We start from the raw sequence: 23982 nt of genomic DNA, 5'->3' as shown, positions 1-23982 counted from the left end.
TAAATTTTAAATTTTGTTTGTTATTTCCCATGGCGGCTCAATCACCATATCCAACCAACTTCCGTGCATTTTTTATCCTACTTGGCACTACTAAATCAACGTGATTTTCTACATAGTTTTTTTATCCTACTTATCACGAATTTAAAAAGTAATCTAAAATATTATAAACATTTCATGATTGCCACGTATAATAAGATTTTTGCCGATGATTTCTTATTTAGGCTGTCATGAGAAATAACAAACAAAATGTAAAGTTTGTGATTTTTTGACCAATTTCAAAGTTCATAGGAAATACCAAAATATGAGCAAAGTTCATGATTTTAGAGACCAATATCCCTATGTAAAAATAGACTCATATTCCACTAACTTTTCTACCAATTTTACTTTATAAAGTCAAATAATTTTTTAAAACTCGTGTTGGTCAAATATGGGACATTTAATCGTGGACGGAGGGAGTATTTTCTAAAATATAAGTATATTAAGATAAACTGGAATATGTATATTTATTTAATAGAAATAATAAATTACAAATATGGTCCTTGAAAAATTGATTTATATATTTTATGTCCGAAATAGGAAAATCTAGCAATAAATATCTAAAATAAAAGGCAAAAACTTATGCTTTTGTTTTTTTAAAAAAATTTAATTTTAATTTTTAATTTTCAATTTTTTTTAAAGGCAAAATCTTATGTAAGCGTTTATAATGTGGTGGCCTGATTTTGTGGGTCCCCAATTATAAATCAAAACAGGAAAAAGACCTTATATCATATTTTCATTTTCAGTCTAATAAAAAAAGGAATAGTAGATATTTAAATTACGAAATTTGGTTAAATTTTGGGCTATCCCGTGAATTTTGAAATTGGAATATGAAATTACAGAGTTTCAATGATTCTTAATTTTTCATCCAAGCAAAAATCGACATCTTTTTGTAATATTAGAACGACAATATATCGATAAATTAAGAAGAGAAATGAGAATTAAAGGAATATAAGAGAAAAAAAATTATGTCATTTTGAATATCGTTAAAAGATGACATTCTGTGCATGAATGAGTTGATTGAGAAAATTTAAAAATTTGTGATTTAATATTCCAGTTTCAAAGTCCGTGGGACTGACAAAAATTCATAATTTAAATGGCTATTAACTTATAAAAACTATTAACTGTATTTTATTTAATTAAATTTTTTTTTCTCTATCCAGTCTAATTTATAGTACCTTTCTCTGTCACAAGAAAGTTGAGTAGCTTCATTTTTGCACTTATTTTGAAAAATATCGTACTCCCTCTGTTCCACAATAGGAGTCACATTTTATGTGGGCACTAGTTTTAAGAAAGGTAAAGAATTGTGAGTTGGAAAAGTTAGTAGAATATAAGGTCTACTTTTTTATACTATTAGTTTTACAATAGAATATAAGTAAAGTAAGTTGGTCGACTTTTTTATACTATTAGTTTTACAATAGAATATAAGTAAAGTAAGTTAATGGAATGCGAGACCTACTTACCATTTATGGTAAAAGTGAAATGCGATTCTTATTGTGGGACAGACTGAAATGGCAAAATGTGACTTTTATTGTGGGGAAGATGGAATAATAAATAGTTAAACTGACATATAATAAAGTACAAGAGAGAATTATATAAATAAGAATCTTCTCTACACTATTCTCACTTTTATTTTATTATTCACCTATTTTAACTATTTATTGTAACTTTTTTAAAACGAATGAAAAAAAGTTAGTCAATTTTCATGGGAGAGAAGACGGAGGAGTATCAATTATCAGTTGCTCTTTTAATCTGAGCTTAGATTTATAAAAAAAAATCCAGCCCATTTTAATTATGGGTTGGTTCGAGTATAGTGGCCCATTTGACACACGTGCCAATTGATAATCGATGTCATGTCAAACCTAATTAATTCAATTGGGAATTTTGAAGGAGACTAAATTGGAGGAGAAAGTGAGAGTGTTACAACACTTTTCCGAAATGGCAATGGCTATGCGCATGAGATCGGGGCTTCCTCTCCTCCGCCGGGCCCTCTTTGTTGAATCTTCCTCCGCCGCGGAGGGATCTGTCGCCTCCACACCCGTTCTTTCCGGTTCCACCTTCTCTGAGGTATCACGAATTAGTGCGGCTGCATTTGTAAAATATATTTTGCTGTGTTTTTATTTGTTTTTATCTTTTTTTTGTCGTATCAATTATAATGTACGCTGCTGCCCCCTGTCAGAGTGACGTCTCCCTTCAATTGGCCTTTTTTTAGGGGGGAGGGTTTGAATTGAAGTTGTAGATGTAAAATCTCTTAAATTGTTGTCATTGTTTTGAGTTTCAACTGTTTTGAGTTTCAATTGTAATTCTTCACAGGTCACGAGGTCCTATGCTGCTGCGCCTGATTCTAAGCAGCAGAAAGTGAAGGTATGCTCATATTCATCTTTTTTATATTTCACTTATATATATGGTGTTTGGGGATTGTATATTTGACATGTTGAAGATTGATACAGACCAAACGGGAGAACTCATCCCAAAAGACTCTCCTATTAGGAGAGAGAGTCCATTTAGTATATATACCACACATTAGTTGTTCTCACAACCGATGTGGGAATTGAGTCCGTAACATTCGACCCCCTTTAAGGACCAACGTCCTCGTTGGTCATGGCTGGTTCTTTGCCAGACCACCACTCCGAGTTCTCATTGGTCACGGCCACGTTGGTCACAGCGGATTCTTTGCCCGGCCACCACTCCGTGGGTCACCACTCCGAGCGGTCCCAAACGCACTCGTTGGTCACGGCGAGTTCGTTGCCCGGCCACCACTCCGAGCCTTTTGGACTCTCAATGAAAGCATCAATTGTTAAGGGATAATTTCCCTTAACAAGATTCCGACGTCGCGATTGCGATTGTCGGAGGGATAAAAGGTAGTGGAGGTAGTCGCGGGAGCTTTGCACGTCGATCAAACCAAGAACAATACCGAATTGATATAAAAACGTAAAAATAAAATAGGATGATTGTATTTCTGATTGTGAGAATGGATACAAATACTCCTATTTATAAGACTAGCCTAACTTAATTAGCAAGAAAATAAAGATCCTAATAATATATGGGAAAGATATGCTAAATCAATACTAAACTAAATAAAAGATATGTGAGGATATTTCTAGTGATATACTCGTATTAACTCTCCCACGGTTAAAATTCACCTTGTCCTCAAGGTGGGAACCACGGCACAACCAAAAGCATCTCGAACAGAAGCTTTGGCGAGCTATCCCTCCTGGATCAAACGGGCACCGAATGGTTAAACGTCTGCCTTCATCTATTCCTCGGCGACCCGCTTGAGTACTCCGTGAAATAGCATCAAGAGAAGCTACGAAGTGAATTCCTTCAAGAAGATCAAGTATTATATTACTTTTGCTGCTTGTACCCACATGACTCTCAAAGGAGAAAAGTTTATTGTCCATAGCTGAAAGGACGGGCTCTACAGGTAGAGGTTAAGTGCAATAGTCCATAAGAAATAATCATGACTTTTCCTTGTGCTACCTCAAAGACAGCTTTGAAGGCATATATATCAACATTTGCAACCTGATAAGTCACTATAAGATTTTCCTCCCATTTCTCGCTTCGTACATCTTGCTTCATCTCAGTCAGATTAGTACACCTTTTACCGCCAAGATTTATGAAATCAACCATCAGTTGATGACTGGATTTCTGAGTTGCCTGAAGATTGTATTGTGACTTTGATAATTCTGCACCGACATATGGAGCTCGTCAACGCATCCAATGCCCAAACACGGCGTGTCGTTTTGCGGAGGGATCAACCGTGCATCTGCGTCGAGCGATGTTGATCGATGATTCATACTTGCAACATCCTTGACATGCGATGAACCACCCAATAATTCCAGCGATGCGTTGTCCACAATGGAATCACCAAAATCAATCTGGTCTTGGAGAATCTTGATTCGAGAAGCATTCAATCATCGCGAGCACTCAATCTCTAAGCAACCTTGAACCGGTTTCTCTTTGCGCGTGGAATCCGGACTGGACTTCTCCATCTTCTCAACCTTTTCAACTCCACCAAAACCAGCTGAAGAATCGGGAATCTTCTTGGTAGAATCAGCAAAGCCTTCCTCAACTCGATAACAATCAAGAATCAACGGCGGCGGTGGCGGTGACTGGTAGGTTTTTGGAGGAGGCACACACGGGTAATTTTGGTGGGGTAGGGCTGCTGTTAGCAGCGGCTGGTGGTGGTCGTGCGACGGCCGAGTGTGGAAGTAGTGCTGCGGCGGTGGTGGCGGCGGTCTGTAGACGAGCTGCTCCTGCTCCCATGAATCGGTGTAGGTCTGGGACGTCGGCTGCCTGTAGGGGTCATTGTTGTGGAAGTAGGGTTGTGGCTGATTGTCATAGTAGGGATCAACCGTTATTTGCCATGGCGTGACATAGGCCGGCGCCAGATATTGCAGTGGCACAGGAGCAGATGGTGGTAGTGGCCAGCCAGTGTTGTTAACTCAGGAATTGAAGCTCGCATATGGCGGCTGTTCATATGCTGCTGGTGATGGCTGATGGTGGCTGTAATGTTGATATCCGGGCTGCTCACGTTCGTCCATCGCGTCCAACTTCTTGTTTATTCTACTGCAAGCAGCCATTATCTGGTCACATAGATAAGATATATAGATTTCTTCATTGATATGACGAGCCATGAGTACGAAGATGAAAGCACCAATTGTTACAGACCAAACGGGAGAACTCATCCCAAAAGACTAGCCTATTAGGAGAGAGAGTCCATTTAGTCTATATACCCCACATCAGTTGTTTTTGCAACCGATGTGTGAATTGAGTCCGTAACAAAGATCGTGGTTATTGTGATTGCTCTTTTACGATTTTACTTCTGAACTATTCAATATAAGTTTGCTATGTGAAATTAGTGCTCTTAGATTTCTAGCCATATTTTGTGCTGATTCACCATTTGTTTGGCAATAAATGCATTTTGCACATCACAAACTATTAACTTAGCCACATGAGTTTATGTGGCTTTGAGGCATTCGTATTATCGTATATGGCCTGCTGCTTGATCATTTTCACCTGTAGCTTTATGTTATTCAAATTTTTTAAAAGGTTTTCTTGAGATAGGCATCCTAGATTCCTGTTCGTGGTATTTTTCCTGATGAAAATGTTTAGATTAGTATATTACTTACAATTTGTGAGAACATAGAATCTGATTAGTAGAATATTATGAAGAAGTTACAGCAGATTGTTGATTAATATATTGTATTAATTCTTCTAGGTTCCTGTGACAATGTTTGGCGTTTCTGGAAACTACACATCGGCATTATACATTGCAGCAGTTAAAGCAAATGTTCTGGACAAAGTTGAATCTGAGCTTCTTACCCTTGTTGAGGCTTCAAAGAAAAGCCCTACTTTTGCCCAATTCATGAAGGATGCTTCAGTAACTTCAGACACCAGAGTGAAGGCAATAAATGATATCTGCAGTCAAGCTAAATTTTCAGATATCACAATGAACTTCATGGGTAATTATTTTTTAGCTTATGATTATCTTCTACTGATCACAAAGTTTAATTGTATGTCATTAGTGTTAGAGAGGTTTAATGCATTTAACATGAGATATGTTTTTTTCAGCATTGGATCTCAATGTAGTTGGTTATTTCTACTTGTGTTTTCTTGCAGTATTTATTCATCACTGTAGAGAGTCGTTTTCCATGGAGTTGCTTTGTACAGTAAAATCTGAAATTGTCAAGTCTTCAAAAAGGATTTGTATATGCCACCTGGACACCATAGGGTTATATTTAATTAGGAAATTTTTATCATATTTTAATGACTTTTGCTCTTGGCTGTCTTTCTCTCTTAGTTTCTTTATAGTTTCTTATCAGTAAAATATTAATCTTTCATATGTTAGGCTTCAATCTTCATACTTATAGCGAATAACATGATTTCTGCTTGATATCCTGTAATTTTAAAACTCCTACTTGCAACTAGACTCCAGCACTGTCATTCAGTTAGTAACTGGGTGTAGGTTATGCATATTATCATCTCTTTTTGGATGAAGAAGAAAGAAAAAACCAAAAATTGTAATATTTGCAGCAGTATTGCAGGACCAATATTACATAATGTTGGACTCATTAGACATCCATCTGATGTTGATACATGCAATCCTGTTGGGGTTGTTTTAGATAGATCCTGATTATAAAGTCATATCTGCTTCATTACATTTCATGTACCAGCTGTTGTTGCTGAAGCTGGGAGGCTGGGACATGTGGCACGAATGGTGCAAAGATTCTCAGAGCTTACCATGGCTCACAGAGGGGAAGTAAAAGTTACTGTGACAACTGTGATTGTAAGCTCACTCCTAGAATAATTGTATGTGTGTCTTTTCCCTAAGTTTGTAGTTTATGGAGCAACCAAAGAATTATTACTAATGCACTCTCCTGTGATGTTTCTTAGATTTTATTTTTTACGCCCTTGCTTAATGAAAAGCTTGATCGTGCCATCATGGTAGGCAATCCTGTATACCCTCTCCCTGCAACTATGACAACTTATTTTCAGTGTTTCCTATGAGCTTCCTTCACTCTTCTGGGGAGTGGATGTATAAAGCTAGTATGATACTCTTTTTGCATAAATGTGATTTCCAGTAAGTTCTGAATGGTTTGCTGCATTTTGTGGTCCTTTGAATTGCATGAATCGTATGCTTCGCAGGGTATATTTTCTTGTCTATTTGTGATAGGATTACATAAATATTTGGTTGACAACTATGCCTGATCCTTAGACCATGATATTCATACACTAGTATGTGAAATTGACAGTTTAGTGTACATGAATCTAGTAAAAGAACAGCCCATATACATGCCATTCGAAATACATCATTTATATGTTCTCTTATGACTGTTCTCTTTTTCCTCTTCAGCCTTTGCCTCTGGAGGAGGAGAAAGAATTAATAGAGACATTGCAGGAGATACTTGGACAAGGGAAGAAGGTTAAAGTTGACCAGAAAGTGAGTTTCCTTATCATTTCGATTGGGGGGTTCCCTTTCTGGTGGTAGGAATGTTAATGCTCATAAACCTGTGCAGATCGATACCAGCATTCTTGGTGGTCTTGTGGTGGAGTTTGATCAAAAAGTTTTTGACATGTCCATAAGGACTAGGGCACGCCAGATGGAGCGCTTCTTGCGCCAACCGTCAAACCTCTAAACAGTTCATGGGTTCAGTTTCAAATGGTTTGCCCTAAAAATTGGAGAGATAGAAGCAACTCTAATTTTGAATCGAAGAGAGATCTCCTGCAAATAAATGGCACTGTTTCAGAGTCGCTTCAGTCATATGATAGAGAGACTGTAATGTTTAAGAATAAGCTACCTCGTAGTAATTTTTTCAATGACACGATTGATTTCTTGTTGTCGTTAACTTGAATATCTGGAATTTATTTTTTAGAGCATGGAAAAAACAACGTATGATGAAAGCAAGAAATGAATTCACCAGCAACATCCCTTGCTGTTGAAGTTTTCCCAAGGAGAAACTTTTCTATTAGCCTCTGAGTTACTATCTTCATCTATATCTCGCTAATATTGTTAAGGATGTAATTTTGATGCTAATATTTTTGAAGCTTTTCTTTTATTGATAAATGAAACATAAATTTATAGGCAGTGTTATAATAGATCTTCAGTTTCGGGTATTTTACCTCTCTCCTATTAGGTTAACATAGTACACTTTTTGAAGCTTTTCTTTTACTTTTTGATGAGTAGAGTGGAAAATAATCACAAACAACACATCAAAATTAATACTCCATTTGTCCCAACTAAGTTGGATCAAAACTTTTGAGCATGAAGATTATGAAATTGGGTTGAATAAAATATGAGAGATAAAAGAGAAAGTAAATAAATGATGGAATAAAATAGGATTGATTGATTGATTAGTTTTTTATCAAAAAGAAATGACTCAAGACATACTTAAAACGAATACGACTTAACTTAATTGGGATGAGAGCTAACTTTTCTCGCGTGAAAAAGAAGAAACTCCCAAGCATGTATAGGTTTTCACCTTTTCAACTGATTACTTGTCACCTGAAAATCTGGAACTCAGTTTCTATTTGGCTATATTGAAATAGTATTTCACTGAAAACAACAATGGTCACTTTGAACCCCTCTCTATAGACGCAATACCAAAAGCGTACAGGTTTTTAGATCCGTTGGCGAATTGTAACGAACTTAATTAAGGTATGTGTATTGCAATATTGCATATCAAGTTTAATAATCAACTAACCAAGTTAGTATTAATCGAACAATAAGAAAAAAAATTCATGAAGCATATGCATGAATTTGCACCAGTAATATTTGCAGGACATGATATACCTACCAGATATATCTCGTAGTACACTTGAATTTTCTTTTAAAGGGAGTACAATTTCATATGTTGCTTAATGTATATATCACACATCTTAGGGGGCTGAGGGGAAACCACCTCATATATATGTTGTACTTGTTGGGTATAAACTCATCCCACATCGGATGAGGGAGGGAAGTTGGAAGTAGTATGTAAGTGCTATATGTACCCCTAATTAGTTTGAGGCCGTGCGGGCTTGGCTCCATCTAGAGCAGACAATATCAAACTAATTTGCAGTCGACAATCCCAATAGAACTATGTAGATAGATGTATTCAATGTCTTAATATGCAAGGTCAGAAATGGCGTGTACATGGAAAAGTATACAGCTAGATTTGTACAAGTGTTCATGGAGGATTTGAGAGTCTTAGTCTTGGAGTACCTTCACAGTTTTCCTTTTTATTCTTTTCCTTTCCTTTCTTCAGACAACATCGATCGCTCTCTTCCGCATGCAAAATCAACATACATGTACTATAATCTTTAATATTTTATTTCTTATTCTAAATTGCATTAATAAATGAATCTGGAGTTGATGTCGGATTCAAATATAAAAAAGGGCTTGTTTTGTAGTTTCTCTCGTAGCATGTCTGACGATTATTAGGTGGTGAAAGCTACATTTGTGTATTCATTAAGTCTGCAAATAAAGCAAGCCTATCCAATGATCAGTGTATATCTTTACAAGAAGTGAAAATTACTCCCCAACTTCAAATCCATATGTATATACATGCAATTTTATCTATAAAAATCCTCCCTGATGTAGCTTCTGGTGGAGCCAAAAATTTCATCATGGGGGTCAAAATTAAACTTAAAAAAATTTATATAAATTAAATTATAAGGTTCAAAATGTAAAAGTTAAATGCAATCACATCATAGCATTTGTCTTCTATTCTTCATCTTCTGAAATCGCTGCACAATAGTTTCATTGGTAACTTTAATAGTTGGTCTCCCATGCTATTACGTAGAGAAGTCTTGATAATCTTCATTGCTGAAAATGTTCTTTCTACTGATGCAGTGGCAACTAGTAAAGATCAATGACAACTTAACTAATAAACAAACCATTGGAAAAACATCATGTTTCCTTGTAGAAACCATCTTTTGAGCAAGACTACTGATTCCTGATATTTGTGAAAACTTTTCATCTATGCGCACATCGAAAATAAAGTTCTCAAGTTGACTTTCAAGCTCAGACAAAGCAACTTCAGAAAATTCAGAAGGATAATACCGTGCAAGACGAAGCAGCTTCTCCAAATCAAATGTAGAAAATGAATCTCTAGGATCAAAACATGACTTGCATAAAACTAAGTCTGTGTTGACTTCATCAAATCGTTGATTCAATTCTTGAGGTTGCAAGTCAATAACAGAACAAAAGAGCTCAACTCGATAATAGTGGAGATTCTTCATCGTCTGAGCTCTACGTCTTCCTTTTTTTTCGAGCTATCTTCTTTCTCCCTATTTGAATTTTATGTGTACCGATTTAGAGCTTGAATATGCTTATTTAAGCCTCAATTTACATAATTATTGCAGCCAAACAAAGAAACAACATATGTATAAAAATCAATTGAATTATATTTGAGTTTTGAAATATACCTAGTTCTAGATAACCAAGATTACATGGCAGAAGGAGTAGAACGGAGAAGGAGAGCGCTAAATTAACAGGAAACGATTATATAAATTTTGCTGAAACCTATCTTTAATATTATATATATTATAAATTATAATTAATGTGAAATTACGAAAATAACCCTGTATTTTTTTTAAGAATTAGTGGTGGGACCATGGGCCCCCCGGCCACACCCTCCCTCCGCCCCTGCTTCTAGGTAGGTTGTTATATAGACATATCTGTGTGTGAGAAACTTCCAGTGGCAACTAGTAAAGATCAATGACAACTTAACTAATAAACAAACCATTGGAAAAACATCATGTTTCCTTGTAGAAACCATCTTTTGAGCAAGACTACTGATTCCTGATATTTGTGAAAACTTTTCATCTATGCGCACATCGAAAATAAAGTTCTCAAGTTGACTTTCAAGCTCAGACAAAGCAACTTCAGAAAATTCAGAAGGATAATACCGTGCAAGACGAAGCAGCTTCTCCAAATCAAATGTAGAAAATGAATCTCTAGGATCAAAACATGACTTGCATAAAACTAAGTCTGTGTTGACTTCATCAAATCGTTGATTCAATTCTTGAGGTTGCAAGTCAATAACAGAACAAAAGAGCTCAACTCGATAATAGTGGAGATTCTTCATCGTCTGAGCTCTACGTCTTCCTTTTTTTTCGAGCTATCTTCTTTCTCCCTATTTGAATTTTATGTGTACCGATTTAGAGCTTGAATATGCTTATTTAAGCCTCAATTTACATAATTATTGCAGCCAAACAAAGAAACAACATATGTATAAAAATCAATTGAATTATATTTGAGTTTTGAAATATACCTAGTTCTAGATAACCAAGATTACATGGCAGAAGGAGTAGAACGGAGAAGGAGAGCGCTAAATTAACAGGAAACGATTATATAAATTTTGCTGAAACCTATCTTTAATATTATATATATTATAAATTATAATTAATGTGAAATTACGAAAATAACCCTGTATTTTTTTTAAGAATTAGTGGTGGGACCATGGGCCCCCCGGCCACACCCTCCCTCCGCCCCTGCTTCTAGGTAGGTTGTTATATAGACATATCTGTGTGTGAGTTGAAAAATGTGTTGCACTTGATTTTGAGAGATGAAATACTACTAGTACTATTAATTTATTAGCTAAACTCAAAATTATAGATAGTCTATAATATGGAGAATAATGGGAAAACTAGGGGTGACTTTTGATAAATACCCATTTTACCTTAAAATAATTAAGGAATTGAAGTAATGATTTCTGTGAGGAAATTAATGAAATACTACAATTCATTGCGTTGATTATTTTCTTGTACATGTTTGATTATCGCTTGTTGATGAAGGATGTATGCTTCTTAATTGTTTGGATACCAACGGCTTTTCAAAACTAAATCAATAGACAAGTCATGTCGTTTGCTTAGGAGTAGAGTTAGTTAACTCACTCAGACAGACATGCTTACAAATTTATTCTCCTACATTTCATGTTACAAAAATCAAGCTCATTAAATACGTAATTACTTGTAAATATTTTTATACTAATATACTACTGCATGACATTACATCAAGTGTTGTATATAGTCTTTATATGTATATAAATACAAGCCACATACATAATTAAATTGATTAAAATGAGATGGTTAATTCATTGAAGAGATAAAAAGGTTGAGAAAAAATCAAAATAATTGTAATAATTTACATTAGGAGAGTCAGTAAATCACAATTAGCTTGAAATATGATCAAAGTTTCATATTATTTCAACAAAAATGTTGTCCCCATGGTCAAGGAGCCCTTAAAATAAATTTTCAAGAGTAATTAACTATTAATTAAACCAATGTATGGATTAATGAATTGTATAGAGAAAATTATTTTAAAAAGGAAGGAGGTTAAGTAAGAAATTACTACCTTCGTCCCGCATTAACTGTCATATTTACTTTTCTGCACTCGTTTTATAAAAATGATAATAAATAGTTAAAGATGAGAAATAGTAAAATAAGAGAGAGAATAGGTATAGAAGATTCTTCTTTATATTATTTTCTTTCTTACTTTACTATTTTTCCACTTTAACTATTTATTATCATTTTTACAAAACGAGTGCAGAAAAGTAAATGTGACAGTTAACGCGGGACGGGGGTAGTAGTAGAAATAAAATGAGAGAGAGAGAGGGTGGAGTGGAAAACGGATTGGAGGGGGACCTTGAAGGAAAGCGATGTTAGGTGTTCTTGTCTTTGACTCTATGTTAGTCTTTATTTTTGCACCCATGGATTTTTCTTCACTCACAAGGTAATCATCATATGTGTATGAGAATTGCAACATATTTTGCTTCCACTTCACATAATCATAATCCCCCCCTCTCTCTAATTATGATCATCTATTTATCTTCATTTTCACAGCCTCCATCAAGGCCAGTTGGAAAAAATAGGTAGGAATACAATCAATATTCATCAACTATTTATTATATTGGAGTGTTATAAGTTAGTTAGAAGAGAAATTTGGTGTTGGGATGGGAATGAGGAATAATGATAGTAATAAAGAGAAGAATGGTGGTGGAGTGAAGAGGAAGGGGCTGTGGTCGCCGGAGGAGGATGAGAAGCTGATGAATTACATGGTGAGAAATGGGCAAGGGTGTTGGAGCGACATAGCAAGAAACGCGGGGCTGCAGCGCTGCGGGAAGAGCTGCCGCCTGCGTTGGATAAACTATCTCCGCCCTGATCTCAAGCGCGGCGCCTTCTCCCCTCAGGAGGAGAATCTTATCATCCATTTCCATTCCATTCTTGGCAACAGGTCTCTCTCTCTCTCTCTCTCTCTCACTCACCATTCACTCATCTATTCATCTTTTTTTTACTTAATAATATTAATAATAATAATAATAATACAAGTTGTCTGTTGTGATTATTTTTGTATGAATATATGACTATTATTTTTAAGTCGATCAAGTTCAATTTATTAATTTATCCAGCTAGCTGGTTTTTGTTCTTTTTGTCCGAACAAGTAGTAACAATTTCATATACTGTATTCATTAATATTTAGGAACACTTAAATCACATGTGCTATAGTATAACTATTAATCGATCTATATCAACTACAAAAATGTATCTTTTAGGGACATAAACATTGAGACGCAATCATATGCATTGGAAAGTTTTGAAAATAACAATAATTTACAACGCAAAAGAAAGCATCTCTAAATTAAGGATAGATTAACTTAATCTTTTACTTCCATTTGTATCCTCTAATTTTAGTTGGAACACCAACAATAAGGACGCTTGTTGAAGCGTTGATGGTATATTTAGAACACAAATTAGTTTTAATATGTTTTTTAGTTGGATTGATCCCAGAGCTAAAAAACATTAATGTATCCTCTTAATTGATACCATAGTCATGTATGCAATTCGACTGGTATTATTTAATTAGCTAGCAAAAATTGGCTAGAATATCTGTTTGATACTACTCCATATAAATAGGTAAACTGAACAATGGGAGAGTGACCTTCCTTACTTCACGCAATACTTATTTAAATAATTTTTTATGTAGTAATATCAAAGCATAGACTCATCCATAGAGAAGCCTTATATATACATATAACTACACCCATGCATTATGCAAGACTAACTTGTATTTTACGTCAAAATAAATGTACAAAATATAAATAACCAGCGGGGATCAAACTTTATGGTTTTATCGGCAATTAACCCTTAATTAATCATATACATCAGGTGGTCTCAAATTGCAGCACGTCTCCCTGGAAGGACGGACAACGAGATCAAGAATTTTTGGAATTCAACAATCAAAAAGAGGTTAAAGAACACAACCACATCATCGTCTCCAAACAACAGCGACTCCTCCGACCACCATCATCTCAAGGCCAACGTGGTCGGAGGGGGGCCGGTGTTCATGCAAGAGTATGAGGCAGCTGGCGTCCGCATGGATTCCTCGTCTTCGTCGTGCTCATCCATGGCCACCCAATTCGGAAACCCCTTCAACCCTAATCACCACCTCATGGATCAGCACCACAACAACAGCATTTTCGACTTAAACGGCGTCGTTCCGATGTTCAATTTGCCGCATGAGGTTGGTACTATGGCAGCCCTAAATGACCTTTCTGTCCCTGGATTGGAAGTTTCCAATTATCACAGTTTCACCGATGCCCATTATCTTAGTAACACTTATAATCAAAATAATAATAATAATGATGATGGAAGCATCAAACTAGAGGAATTGGATTGGGAGGGTTTGTTGGCTAATGTCTCCTCATTACCTCACCTTGATTTCCATCTTCAATAACCCTCCTCTCTCTCTCTCAAACAAAGTAATCCATCCAATTCTCTACCCCTATTTTATTTTGGCCTTTTTCTTGTTTGTTTTTTGAAGTTCAATAAATCCCTTGAATATGTCATAGGCAATGTTGGGGTGTACATTTTCATGTGTACAAAAAGTGGGTAGCTAGGATTGAGACACGTCACTCCGGTAGATCAACCGTCTTTCTGCGAAACAAATGTGTATAGTCAAAATGAATTTGTCAAGACGTTAAATAAATAAATAAAGGATCAAATTTAATTGTATTATTAGCATTTTGTATAGATGGATCAAGAAATTGTTAGCACACATATATGGAAAAGTGTAGTAAGAATAATGAGATTGTTTTTAGATGCTAGCATAATTTCATCAAACTTTGTCACTATATATATATATATTAGTTTTAATTCCTTGATTTTTATTTTCTTTTATCAACGAACTTCATATCTTGTTAATTCTTTAATTATATTCTCTTTTCTTTTACGGTTTTGATCAGTCTATTGATTACGATGTTGAATTAATTCAACTCTGTTAAAATTTTGCGCGCTTAAGAAATGATATTTTTAAGGTCAATTAAACCAGATGTATGATAGTATGAGTTATGTTACAAAAAAACTTACTTCAGAAATAGAAATAATTCCAAGAAAACTTCAGCTATAATAATTTCAAGAATAATACTATATAAATTATATATACTATAATTGGAGTTAATTTTTAGGCATTTTACATTTAAATAAATTTTTGATTATTAATTAATTAATTTATAATGAATTAATATACTATACCAATCATTCGGATCCGATAATGACAATAAAAACTTAAAAGCTGAATAACGTTTGGGAGTGACAATTCTACATATCTACAAATTTATAATTTCATAGTATCTTTTTTCAATACAAATTTCCAGTTTTTACCACCGGAAAATCAGAAAATTGATTTTTTTTTGTTTGTCACAGAATTGCACTTCAACAATTTTTTCATGTGATTTTCACATACTCCGTACTTGGTTTAGTCCTAATATAATTTGTGACAAATTTAGCGTATTGAATTACTAAGATCATGTCAAATGGTATATAAAACCTAAAATGGAGTAAAAAATTAGCTCCAACATTGGTACTCTAAAACCAATCTCATTTTAAGTTTTTGAATAAAATATACCCATTTTTGGGTTAACACTAAAACAAATTCAAATCATTTTTAAAAAATTTGTGAGTAAAAAGGTAGTAGATAGAGAATATTATGTTTAGTTTTAATTTAATATAATTAAGTAGTTGGAGTAAAATAAAGTTCAATATGATATATTAACACTAAAATAGAATTGAGTTTAATGTAAATTGTTGAAAATGCTATAATGCATATTCAAGCCAAAAAACGTGTAAATTTATATAGGGAAGAATAGTTGGCAACAAAAAGATATCAAGGGAATGACACGAGATGGAACATGTTATGAGTAATAAGTGGACAAACTGATTTAGCATAATAATATTTCCTTTGTTCCGTAAAAATAGAAATTATATCATATTTGATCCATACCTTAAAAATAAAAGTTTTCAATATTAGGAAATTTCTTTCTCGAAGTCATGTGACCCAACATAATCGCCCCTAACTAATCTAGTGGACTAAGATGGGCTGTAGAGCCCACACGCGCGCCGCCGCCCGCCCCGCCGCGACCTCGAGCTTCGAGCCTGTGCTCGTGTTCGTGTCCTTGGACTTGGACTTTGACTTGGATCTTGGCAATTGGTCTTTGGGTGGTCTTTGGACTATTCTTTGGGCCTAGTCGTGGGGCTCGGTGCTTGGGTTCGACCTGAGGGTGATGAAGTCCACGTCGTGAACGAACCTAGACGCGCAGCGTGTCCCGATACGTCCGTCTAGGATCAGCCTCTCCAGCTCCGTAACGGTTTGTAACGTCTTGTAACGCTCGGAGGTTACTTACTCACCATGATGACAGCCATCATGGATGTTGCCCCCTGCAGTGGACTAAGCCTATAAATAGGCTAGCCATTCCATGCATTCCACACCAATTCGTCTTGCGGAAAGAGGACTCCTCGACTCGGCTAAGCATTGTTCACGGTTTTCTGTTTCGATTTTTACATTGTAATTCAGTTTCAGTTTTCCATTCTGTATTCCTTCTTTTGGGTTGTATTACGCCCGGTTTATATCTTGTAATCCCAGAAACCAACAATTGCAAGACGAGATAAAAGTTTCCTTTGAAGGAATTTGGACATAACTGAACTTAAAAACTTTCGAAACTTAACACCTTTGCTGGAGATGTCGACTGAATCAAGCACTGTCGCTGCCACCGCCGCAGTCGCAACTCTATCCACCATGTCGACCAATGCACCGGTCAACACGTCGTCGAATCTGACGATGATCTCAACCCCTGGGTTTACCTCTTCATCAACACTCTCATGCGGGTTTTCGAACCCCTTTGGGCACAATGTTGGATCCACCTCGAGTGGGTCGGTTGGTTCCACTTTTAGTGGTTCCATTGGTTCCTTTATTGGATCGAGTGTTGGGGCCTTCGGGTCTAACACGGGTGTCGATTCCTTCAGGGCTGGTGCGTCTATGGCGGGCTCTATGCCCAACATGAATGGTGGGGGCTCTATGCCCAACCAAGTTGTTGGCTCCTTCGGGGGCAACGGGATTAGTTCCTTTCATGGACCAACTGTGGCACCTTTGGCACCAAGAATGATGCCTCCTGCCGAGAAGCCACCAAAGTTTTGAGGATCAAACTTCAAAAGGTGGCACCAAAAGATGTTGTTTTATTTAACGACATTGGGCATTGCAAATTTCCTCATGGAAGACAACCTCCTACGCCAAGTGATCAAGAGACAAGGATCGAAGTCATGGCGGACTATGAAGCTTGGCAAAAAGGAGATTATCTTTGTAAAAATTTCATTCTGAGTGCTTTAGATGATAGTTTGTACAATGTATACTCTGTTGTAACCACATCAAAAGAGATGTGGGAAAGCCTAGAAAAGAAGTATAGTATCGACAATGTTGCATGTACTGAGAATGTTGTAGTAGCCAAATTCTTGGACTACAAAATGGTCAACTCTCGACCTATCATGGAACAAGTTCAAGAGTTCCAAATGCTCATCCACGCACTTGTGGCTGAAGGGATGACCTTGCCCGACAACTTTACAAGGTGCACGATCATTGAGAAGCTTTCTCATAGTTGGAAGGACTTCAAGAGCTATCTCAAACACACGCGAAAGAAGATGACCCTTGAAGACTTGATCGTGAAATTGCGCATTGAAGCTGATGTGCGCAAAAGTGACCAAAAGGCTAAGGGCTTTAGCCCACTTGAAGCCAAAGCCAACTTGTTGGAACGGGGTGGTCCCTCCATCAAACACCCTCGCCCAAATCAGAAGGACAAAGGGAAGGGGAAACAACCTGCAAAGAAATTTGAAGGCGAGTGCTACAAGTGTGGCAAAATTGGCCACTTTGCCAAGGACTGCCGCAGCAAGAAGAAGAAGTCGGCTGCCCACGTCATTGAGAAGGAGTTCAAGGACTGGGATGAGAATGACCTCATTGTTGTGGTCACCGAAGAAGTGAACCTTGTTGATAACAAGGGTGGCTGGTACATTGACACCGGCGCTACTGCTCATGTTTACTCCGACAAAAAACAAGTTCGCCTCCTACACTGCTATTGAAGTGAGGAAGATCAACATGGGGAATAAAGCATCGTCCGGGGTCCTCGGTATTGGAAATGTGGTCCTCATGATGACGTCCGGCATCACGATAACTTTGAAGGATGTGCTGCATGTCCCGGACATCTGCAAGAACCTAGTGTCAGGATCAATACTAGTAAATAAGGGATTTAAACTTGTATTTGAGTCTGATATGTTTGCATTGTACAAGTTTGGAAAGTCACTCGGAAAATGTTATGTAACCGATGAACTTTTCTAGCTTAGTGTGGCTACACGCCTTGTCCCAAAGCCGTTGGCTAATAATAATAAAGCATCTACTTCCTCTTACTTGACTGAGTGTTCAAATTTATGGCATTGTAGATTGGGACATGTAAATTCAAAAGCATTAAACGGTTAGTAAATTTAGATTTACTAAAGGTTAATGAAGTGGATACTCAAGACAAATGTGAAATATGTCTTGAAGCTAAAATGACTAAGTTATCGTTTCACTCAGTTGAACTGAGCACAAAACCCCTTGAATTAATTCACATGGATGTATGTGATTTAAAGATGGTGCAAACTAGATGTGATAAAAAGTACTTTACCACTTATAATAATAATAATAATAATAATAATAATGATGATGATGATGATGATGATGATGATGATGATGATGATGATGATGATGATGATGATGATGATGATGATGATGATGATGATGATGGAAGCATCAAACTAGAGGAATTGGATTGGGAGGGTTTGTTGGCTAATGTCTCCTCATTACCTCACCTTGATTTCCATCTTCAATAACCCTCCCCTCTCTCTCTCAAACAAAGTAATCCATCCAATTCTCTACCCCTATTTTATTTTGGCCTTTTTCTTGTTTGTTTTTTGAAGTTCAATAAATCCCTTGAATATGTCATAGGCAATGTTGGGGTGTACATTTTCATGTGTACAAAAAGTGGGTAGCTAGGATTGAGACACGTCACTCCGGTAGATCAACCGTCTTTCTGCGAAACAAATGTGTATAGTCAAAATGAATTTGTCAAGACGTTAAATAAATAAATAAAGGATCAAATTTAATTGTATTATTAGCATTTTGTATAGATGGATCAAGAAATTGTTAGCACACATATATGGAAAAGTGTAGTAAGAATAATGAGATTGTTTTTAGATGCTAGCATAATTTCATCAAACTTTGTCACTATATATATATATATTAGTTTTAATTCCTTGATTTTTATTTTCTTTTATCAACGAACTTCATATCTTGTTAATTCTTTAATTATATTCTCTTTTCTTTTACGGTTTTGATCAGTCTATTGATTACGATGTTGAATTAATTCAACTCTGTTAAAATTTTGCGCGCTTAAGAAATGATATTTTTAAGGTCAATTAAACCAGATGTATGATAGTATGAGTTATGTTACAAAAAAACTTACTTCAGAAATAGAAATAATTCCAAGAAAACTTCAGCTATAATAATTTCAAGAATAATACTATATAAATTATGAAAAATGTTTTGGAGACATAATGTCTAAGACATAATGAGGTTAAAGTAGTCATTTTAGATTGTTTTATATTTTTATTTAAATAAATATTTTGTACATATACCATAATACCCTTGTGCATATAAAAACATTTTTTTATATTTAAGAATTACTTGCTTAGGAAAGTTGTGTGCATTTATATGGATGACATGATTTAAGCAAATATATACTCTAAAATCAAATAAAATCTACCTGTAACAACTAACAATTCAATTATTCAAATCTTGTGAACAAAATCTTGAAGCAATGAAATGGGAAATGATATTTTTAATTTAACATTATACGTATTTTATTTGTAATTAAATTTATAAGATGTTCATATACCTTATTACTCCTACATTTATAAAACATATTATTTGTTTATAAGAGTTTTAATTCTGGAACGTTAACTATATACATTTACTTTTAAAATACAAATTGTAAAAGGTTATATCTCACTTTCCAAAATACATCTTTTTATAATGAGAAAAAATTTATATACCTTCACTTTCCAGATTCAATTTATTAAAAAAATATAAAATAGTAGTTATATTTTTAAAATATTGGTTAGATGAATTAAAAGTACTCCGTATTTGATTATTTTTTATCTGGATTCAAAGTAAAGTTTCAAAATTTTAAGAATTTAAACAATTTTATATTTAATAGAAATGATACATTGTTACTAATGGAGTTTACAATTTTGATTTTAAGAATTTCATAATTTTAATTTAACTCTTTACATTCAAAATTTTTATTTCTTTAAATTCTTAATTTTTAGAACATTATGTTGAACCTATTACACATTTTTAACTCATCTATTAAATATCTTAAAGTACATAGTTAATATTTCTCCTTTTCTTATGCAATATTAAAGTTCTTAGTCCAGTTCACTGTAACATACGACAAATTAAAATTTAAGAATTTCATACTTTTGATAGTAGTAATTCTTTACGTTCCAATATATTAATTTCTTTAAATTCTAAATTTAAAAAACGTTACAAATGTACCCCAATCAAAAAATTAATTATATATTCTTTTGATTGAGTGTATTAGGTAAAATAGTGTAATTTGATATGAGTTGACTTTGATAATAGTTTGATTGATGTATATTTAGATAAAAGATAGTAATTTGATATGAATTGCCTTTCCTTTTATGATTAATTGATATATATTTATTTATTCAATTATTATTTAATTCAAAATAAGGGTATATTAGTCCATATTATAATTTGGCTTATGGCAAATTGACATAGGGGTATTATGGCTTGGAGACATTATGTCTCTAAATCATCACTCATAAATTATATATACTATAATTGGAGTTAATTTTTAGGCATTTATATTTAAAATAAATTTTTGATTATTAATTAATTAATTTATAATGAATTAATATACTATTCCAATCATTCGGATCCGATAATGACAATAAAAACTTAAAGGCTGAATAACGTTTGGGAGTGGCAATTCTACATATCTACAAATTTATAATTTCATAGTATCTTTTTTCAATACAAATTTCCAGTTTTTACCACCGGAAAATCAGAAAATTGATTTTTTTTTGTTTGTCACAGAATTGCACTTCAACAATTTTTTCATGTGATTTTCACATACTCCGTACTTGCACCACAAAAAAAACGTTGATTTGCAAGCACCAAAGTGCTTGCAAATAAGCATTTATGCTCGCAAAAACATCATTTTGCAAGCACTTTGCGAGTAGAAGGGGTGCTAGCCTTTTCGCTTGGCGCAAAATTTGCGAGAACAATAGCAAGCACATTCTGAAAAATTGCAAGCACATTGACTAGTGCTCGCAAACTGGCTTGCAAAATCTGGTGGCCGTTGCAAGAATTTTTTGCTCGCAATACTTTCTCAATGTTGTCGCAAATTCAACTTCGGCGAGCATTCTCGTGCTCGCAAAAATAATTCCATTTTCTGACTTCATTTTGCAAGCACCGCTGTGCTCGCTGTTCAACATTTATTTGAAAAAACTTTCTATTAAATATTTGTAATTTTTTTTAAAATTAATATCAAAATTTATTTTTTCAAATCATAGTATGAAATAACTCAATTGAATGAAGAAAATTCAAATTTTACATAGATACAAAATATTGTTTCACACTTCAATTCAATCAAATCACATATTAAGTTCAAATACTACTAGTTTCCACAATTTAGTTCAAATACTACTAGCCACTTCTTCTACACTCTTGAACTTGCTGACGGAGGACTTTTACTAGCTCCCGCAATTCTTCGATCTCTTGATGCAAAGGTTGTACTCGTCGCTCGAGAAGCTAAGTCAGGTTCATTTCTTCCCTACTAGGAACAACAAGTGGGTGTAAACATGATCAAAAGAAAAGTACCTTGGCGACAATAGAACTTGGGTGCTCTGGTAGCTTAACCTGCAATCAGAAGCACGAATTATTAAAACAAAACAAAAAGAGAGAGAGATGCACCGAGCTTCACGGCTTCAGGAATATAAAAGGACACCTCACACATTTAACCAAAAACAACTCCTCAAGTTTACAAAGCATGCTATATGTATATGTGCATTGGCCTAACTATGTTTGGACCAATAGCATCTGAGTTTTATGTTTCCAATTCAAGTGTATTGATGCGTGAAAAGAAGCATACAAGCTATTTATCCTAAGGGAAAATATGGCAATTCACGACGGGGATAGCACAATTTAATTGGACATAGTGAATTACAAGTAATTTAAGTGATGATTTGAAGAAATGAATTGATAGTAGAGAGGGAAATTGAAAAGAAAAGCTTAGGAAGGAAGTGGTGCCGAGATTCAGCGAGGTGAATGAGCTCTGAAGATTCAGAGTTACACATAGAATCATAAAGCAAACATGTTTCTGCATTGAAATTCAGAGTTACACATAGAATCACAAAAACTCACGGATCTGCCGATGAAATCATGGAACTCGCGCTTCAAAATCAAAAAATTAAACAGAATTCCCGATGAAAACACATGTGGATCTACCAAATCGAAGACGAAACAAACCGGAATAGAAAAGCACCTTAGATTTTGGCAACTATGCGGGATTCATGGCCGAGAATGAACGGAGAAAGAGTAGCGGAAGGGTTTTGAACGGAGAAAGAGTAGCGGAAGGGCTTTGAGTAGATGGAAAATTCATAGTAGCGGAAGGGTTTTTGGGCATTTTGACTGATGCACTTTTGCTTGGACTTTTCTTTTTCATTTTTTAATAAATAAATATCTATATCCGAATACATGTAACCAAATAATCACAAAAATATTTATTTTTAGCATTTCTCATCTTGAACAAAAATAATAAATTATTTAAACCATAGAATTAGAAGAGCAAATAAATATTTATTTTTAGCATTTCTCATCTTGTAATAATGGGAAAATGGGAAGCTTACCCAACCATGAGCAAAGAAACACTTTCAAATCTAAAAATTCGCTAGGAAGAAGGAAGAAAAGAGAAGAAAGCAGAACTTAAAATGAGAAAGAATGAGAGATGCAGCAGGTACAATCTGGATTAGATCTAATATTTGCGAGCACCATAATTTGTGCTAGCAAATTTTCGAGCACAATTTATTGGTGCTAGCAAAACAGCGACCAAATTGCAAGCACAATTAGTTTACTAGCATGATGTCAGTGATTGCGACCAAACATACTTTTGCTAGCACCGTGTGCTCGCAAATTAGCAAACATAATTAATTTGCTCGAAGTAGTTGTCGCAAAATTATTAGCAACCATCTATTTTGCATTTTGGTCGCTTTTTTGTCAAAATTCTTCCAGAAATTGCAAGCACAACATGTGCTTGAAAATATGTGCTTGCAAACAAGCATTTTTTTGTAGTGTTGGTTTAGTCCTAATATAATTTGTGACAAATTTAGCGTATTGAATTACTAAGATCATGTCAAATGGTATATAAAACCTAAAATGGAGTAACAAATTAGCTCCAACATTGGTACTCTAAAACCAATCTCATTTTAAGTTTTTGAGTAAAATATACCCATTTTTGGGTTAACACTAAAACAAATTCAAATCATTTTTAAAAAATTTGTGAGTAAAAAGGTAGTAGATAGAGAATATTATGTTTAGTTTTAATTTAATATAATTAAGTAGTTGGAGTAAAATAAAGTTCAATATGATATATTAACACTAAAATAGAATTGAGTTTAATGTAAATTGTTGAAAATGCTATAATGCATATTCAAGCCAAAAAACGTGTAAATTTATATAGGGAAGAATAGTTGGCAACAAAAAGATATCAAGGGAATGACACGAGATGGAACATGTTATGAGTAATAAGTGGACAAACTGATTTAGCATAATAATATTTCCTTTGTTCCGTAAAAATAGAAATTATATCATTTTTGATCCATACCTTAAAAATAAGAGTTTTCAATATTAGGAAATTTCTTTCTCGAAGTCATGTGACCCAACATAATCGCCCCTAACTAATCTAGTGGACTAAGATGGACTAAAATAAATTGAAATAATATCCTTTTTTATCCATACCTTAAAAATAAAATCTAGTGGACTAAGATGGGCTGTAGAGCCCACACGCGCGCCGCCGCCCG

General features: G+C 34.7%; 2 protein-coding genes and 1 long non-coding RNA gene across 3 annotated transcripts; 2 read left to right on the top strand and 1 right to left on the bottom strand.

Annotated features, from left to right (window-relative positions):
- Positions 1-1904: 1904 nt before the first annotated feature.
- Positions 1905-7490, top strand: LOC121806592 (ATP synthase subunit O, mitochondrial-like). The gene is made up of 6 exons (XM_042206700.1): positions 1905-2103; positions 2350-2400; positions 5258-5501; positions 6213-6325; positions 6893-6979; positions 7056-7490. Exons 1-6 carry the CDS (start codon positions 1975-1977, stop codon positions 7173-7175), a joined length of 744 nt encoding a protein of 247 aa, XP_042062634.1. The 5' UTR covers positions 1905-1974; the 3' UTR covers positions 7176-7490.
- A 4872-nt stretch (positions 7491-12362) lies between these two features.
- Positions 12363-14687, top strand: LOC121806402 (transcription factor MYB83-like). The gene is made up of 2 exons (XM_042206424.1): positions 12363-12754; positions 13687-14687. Exons 1-2 carry the CDS (start codon positions 12474-12476, stop codon positions 14252-14254), a joined length of 849 nt encoding a protein of 282 aa, XP_042062358.1. The 5' UTR covers positions 12363-12473; the 3' UTR covers positions 14255-14687.
- Positions 14688-21497: 6810 nt separating this feature from the next.
- Positions 21498-22613, bottom strand: LOC121807156. The gene is made up of 2 exons (XR_006051760.1): positions 22449-22613; positions 21498-21823 (listed from the first exon to the last, which is right to left on the bottom strand). It is a non-coding gene; the product is annotated as an uncharacterized LOC121807156 (long non-coding RNA).
- Between the last annotated feature and the right edge of the window lie 1369 nt (positions 22614-23982).

This window comes from Salvia splendens, chromosome 6, assembly GCF_004379255.2.
Source record: "Salvia splendens isolate huo1 chromosome 6, SspV2, whole genome shotgun sequence".
NCBI lineage: Eukaryota > Viridiplantae > Streptophyta > Magnoliopsida > Lamiales > Lamiaceae > Salvia > Salvia splendens.
The sequence above is the reverse complement of the archived record's forward strand: the minus strand, read 5'-3'. Positions and strand labels throughout refer to the sequence as shown.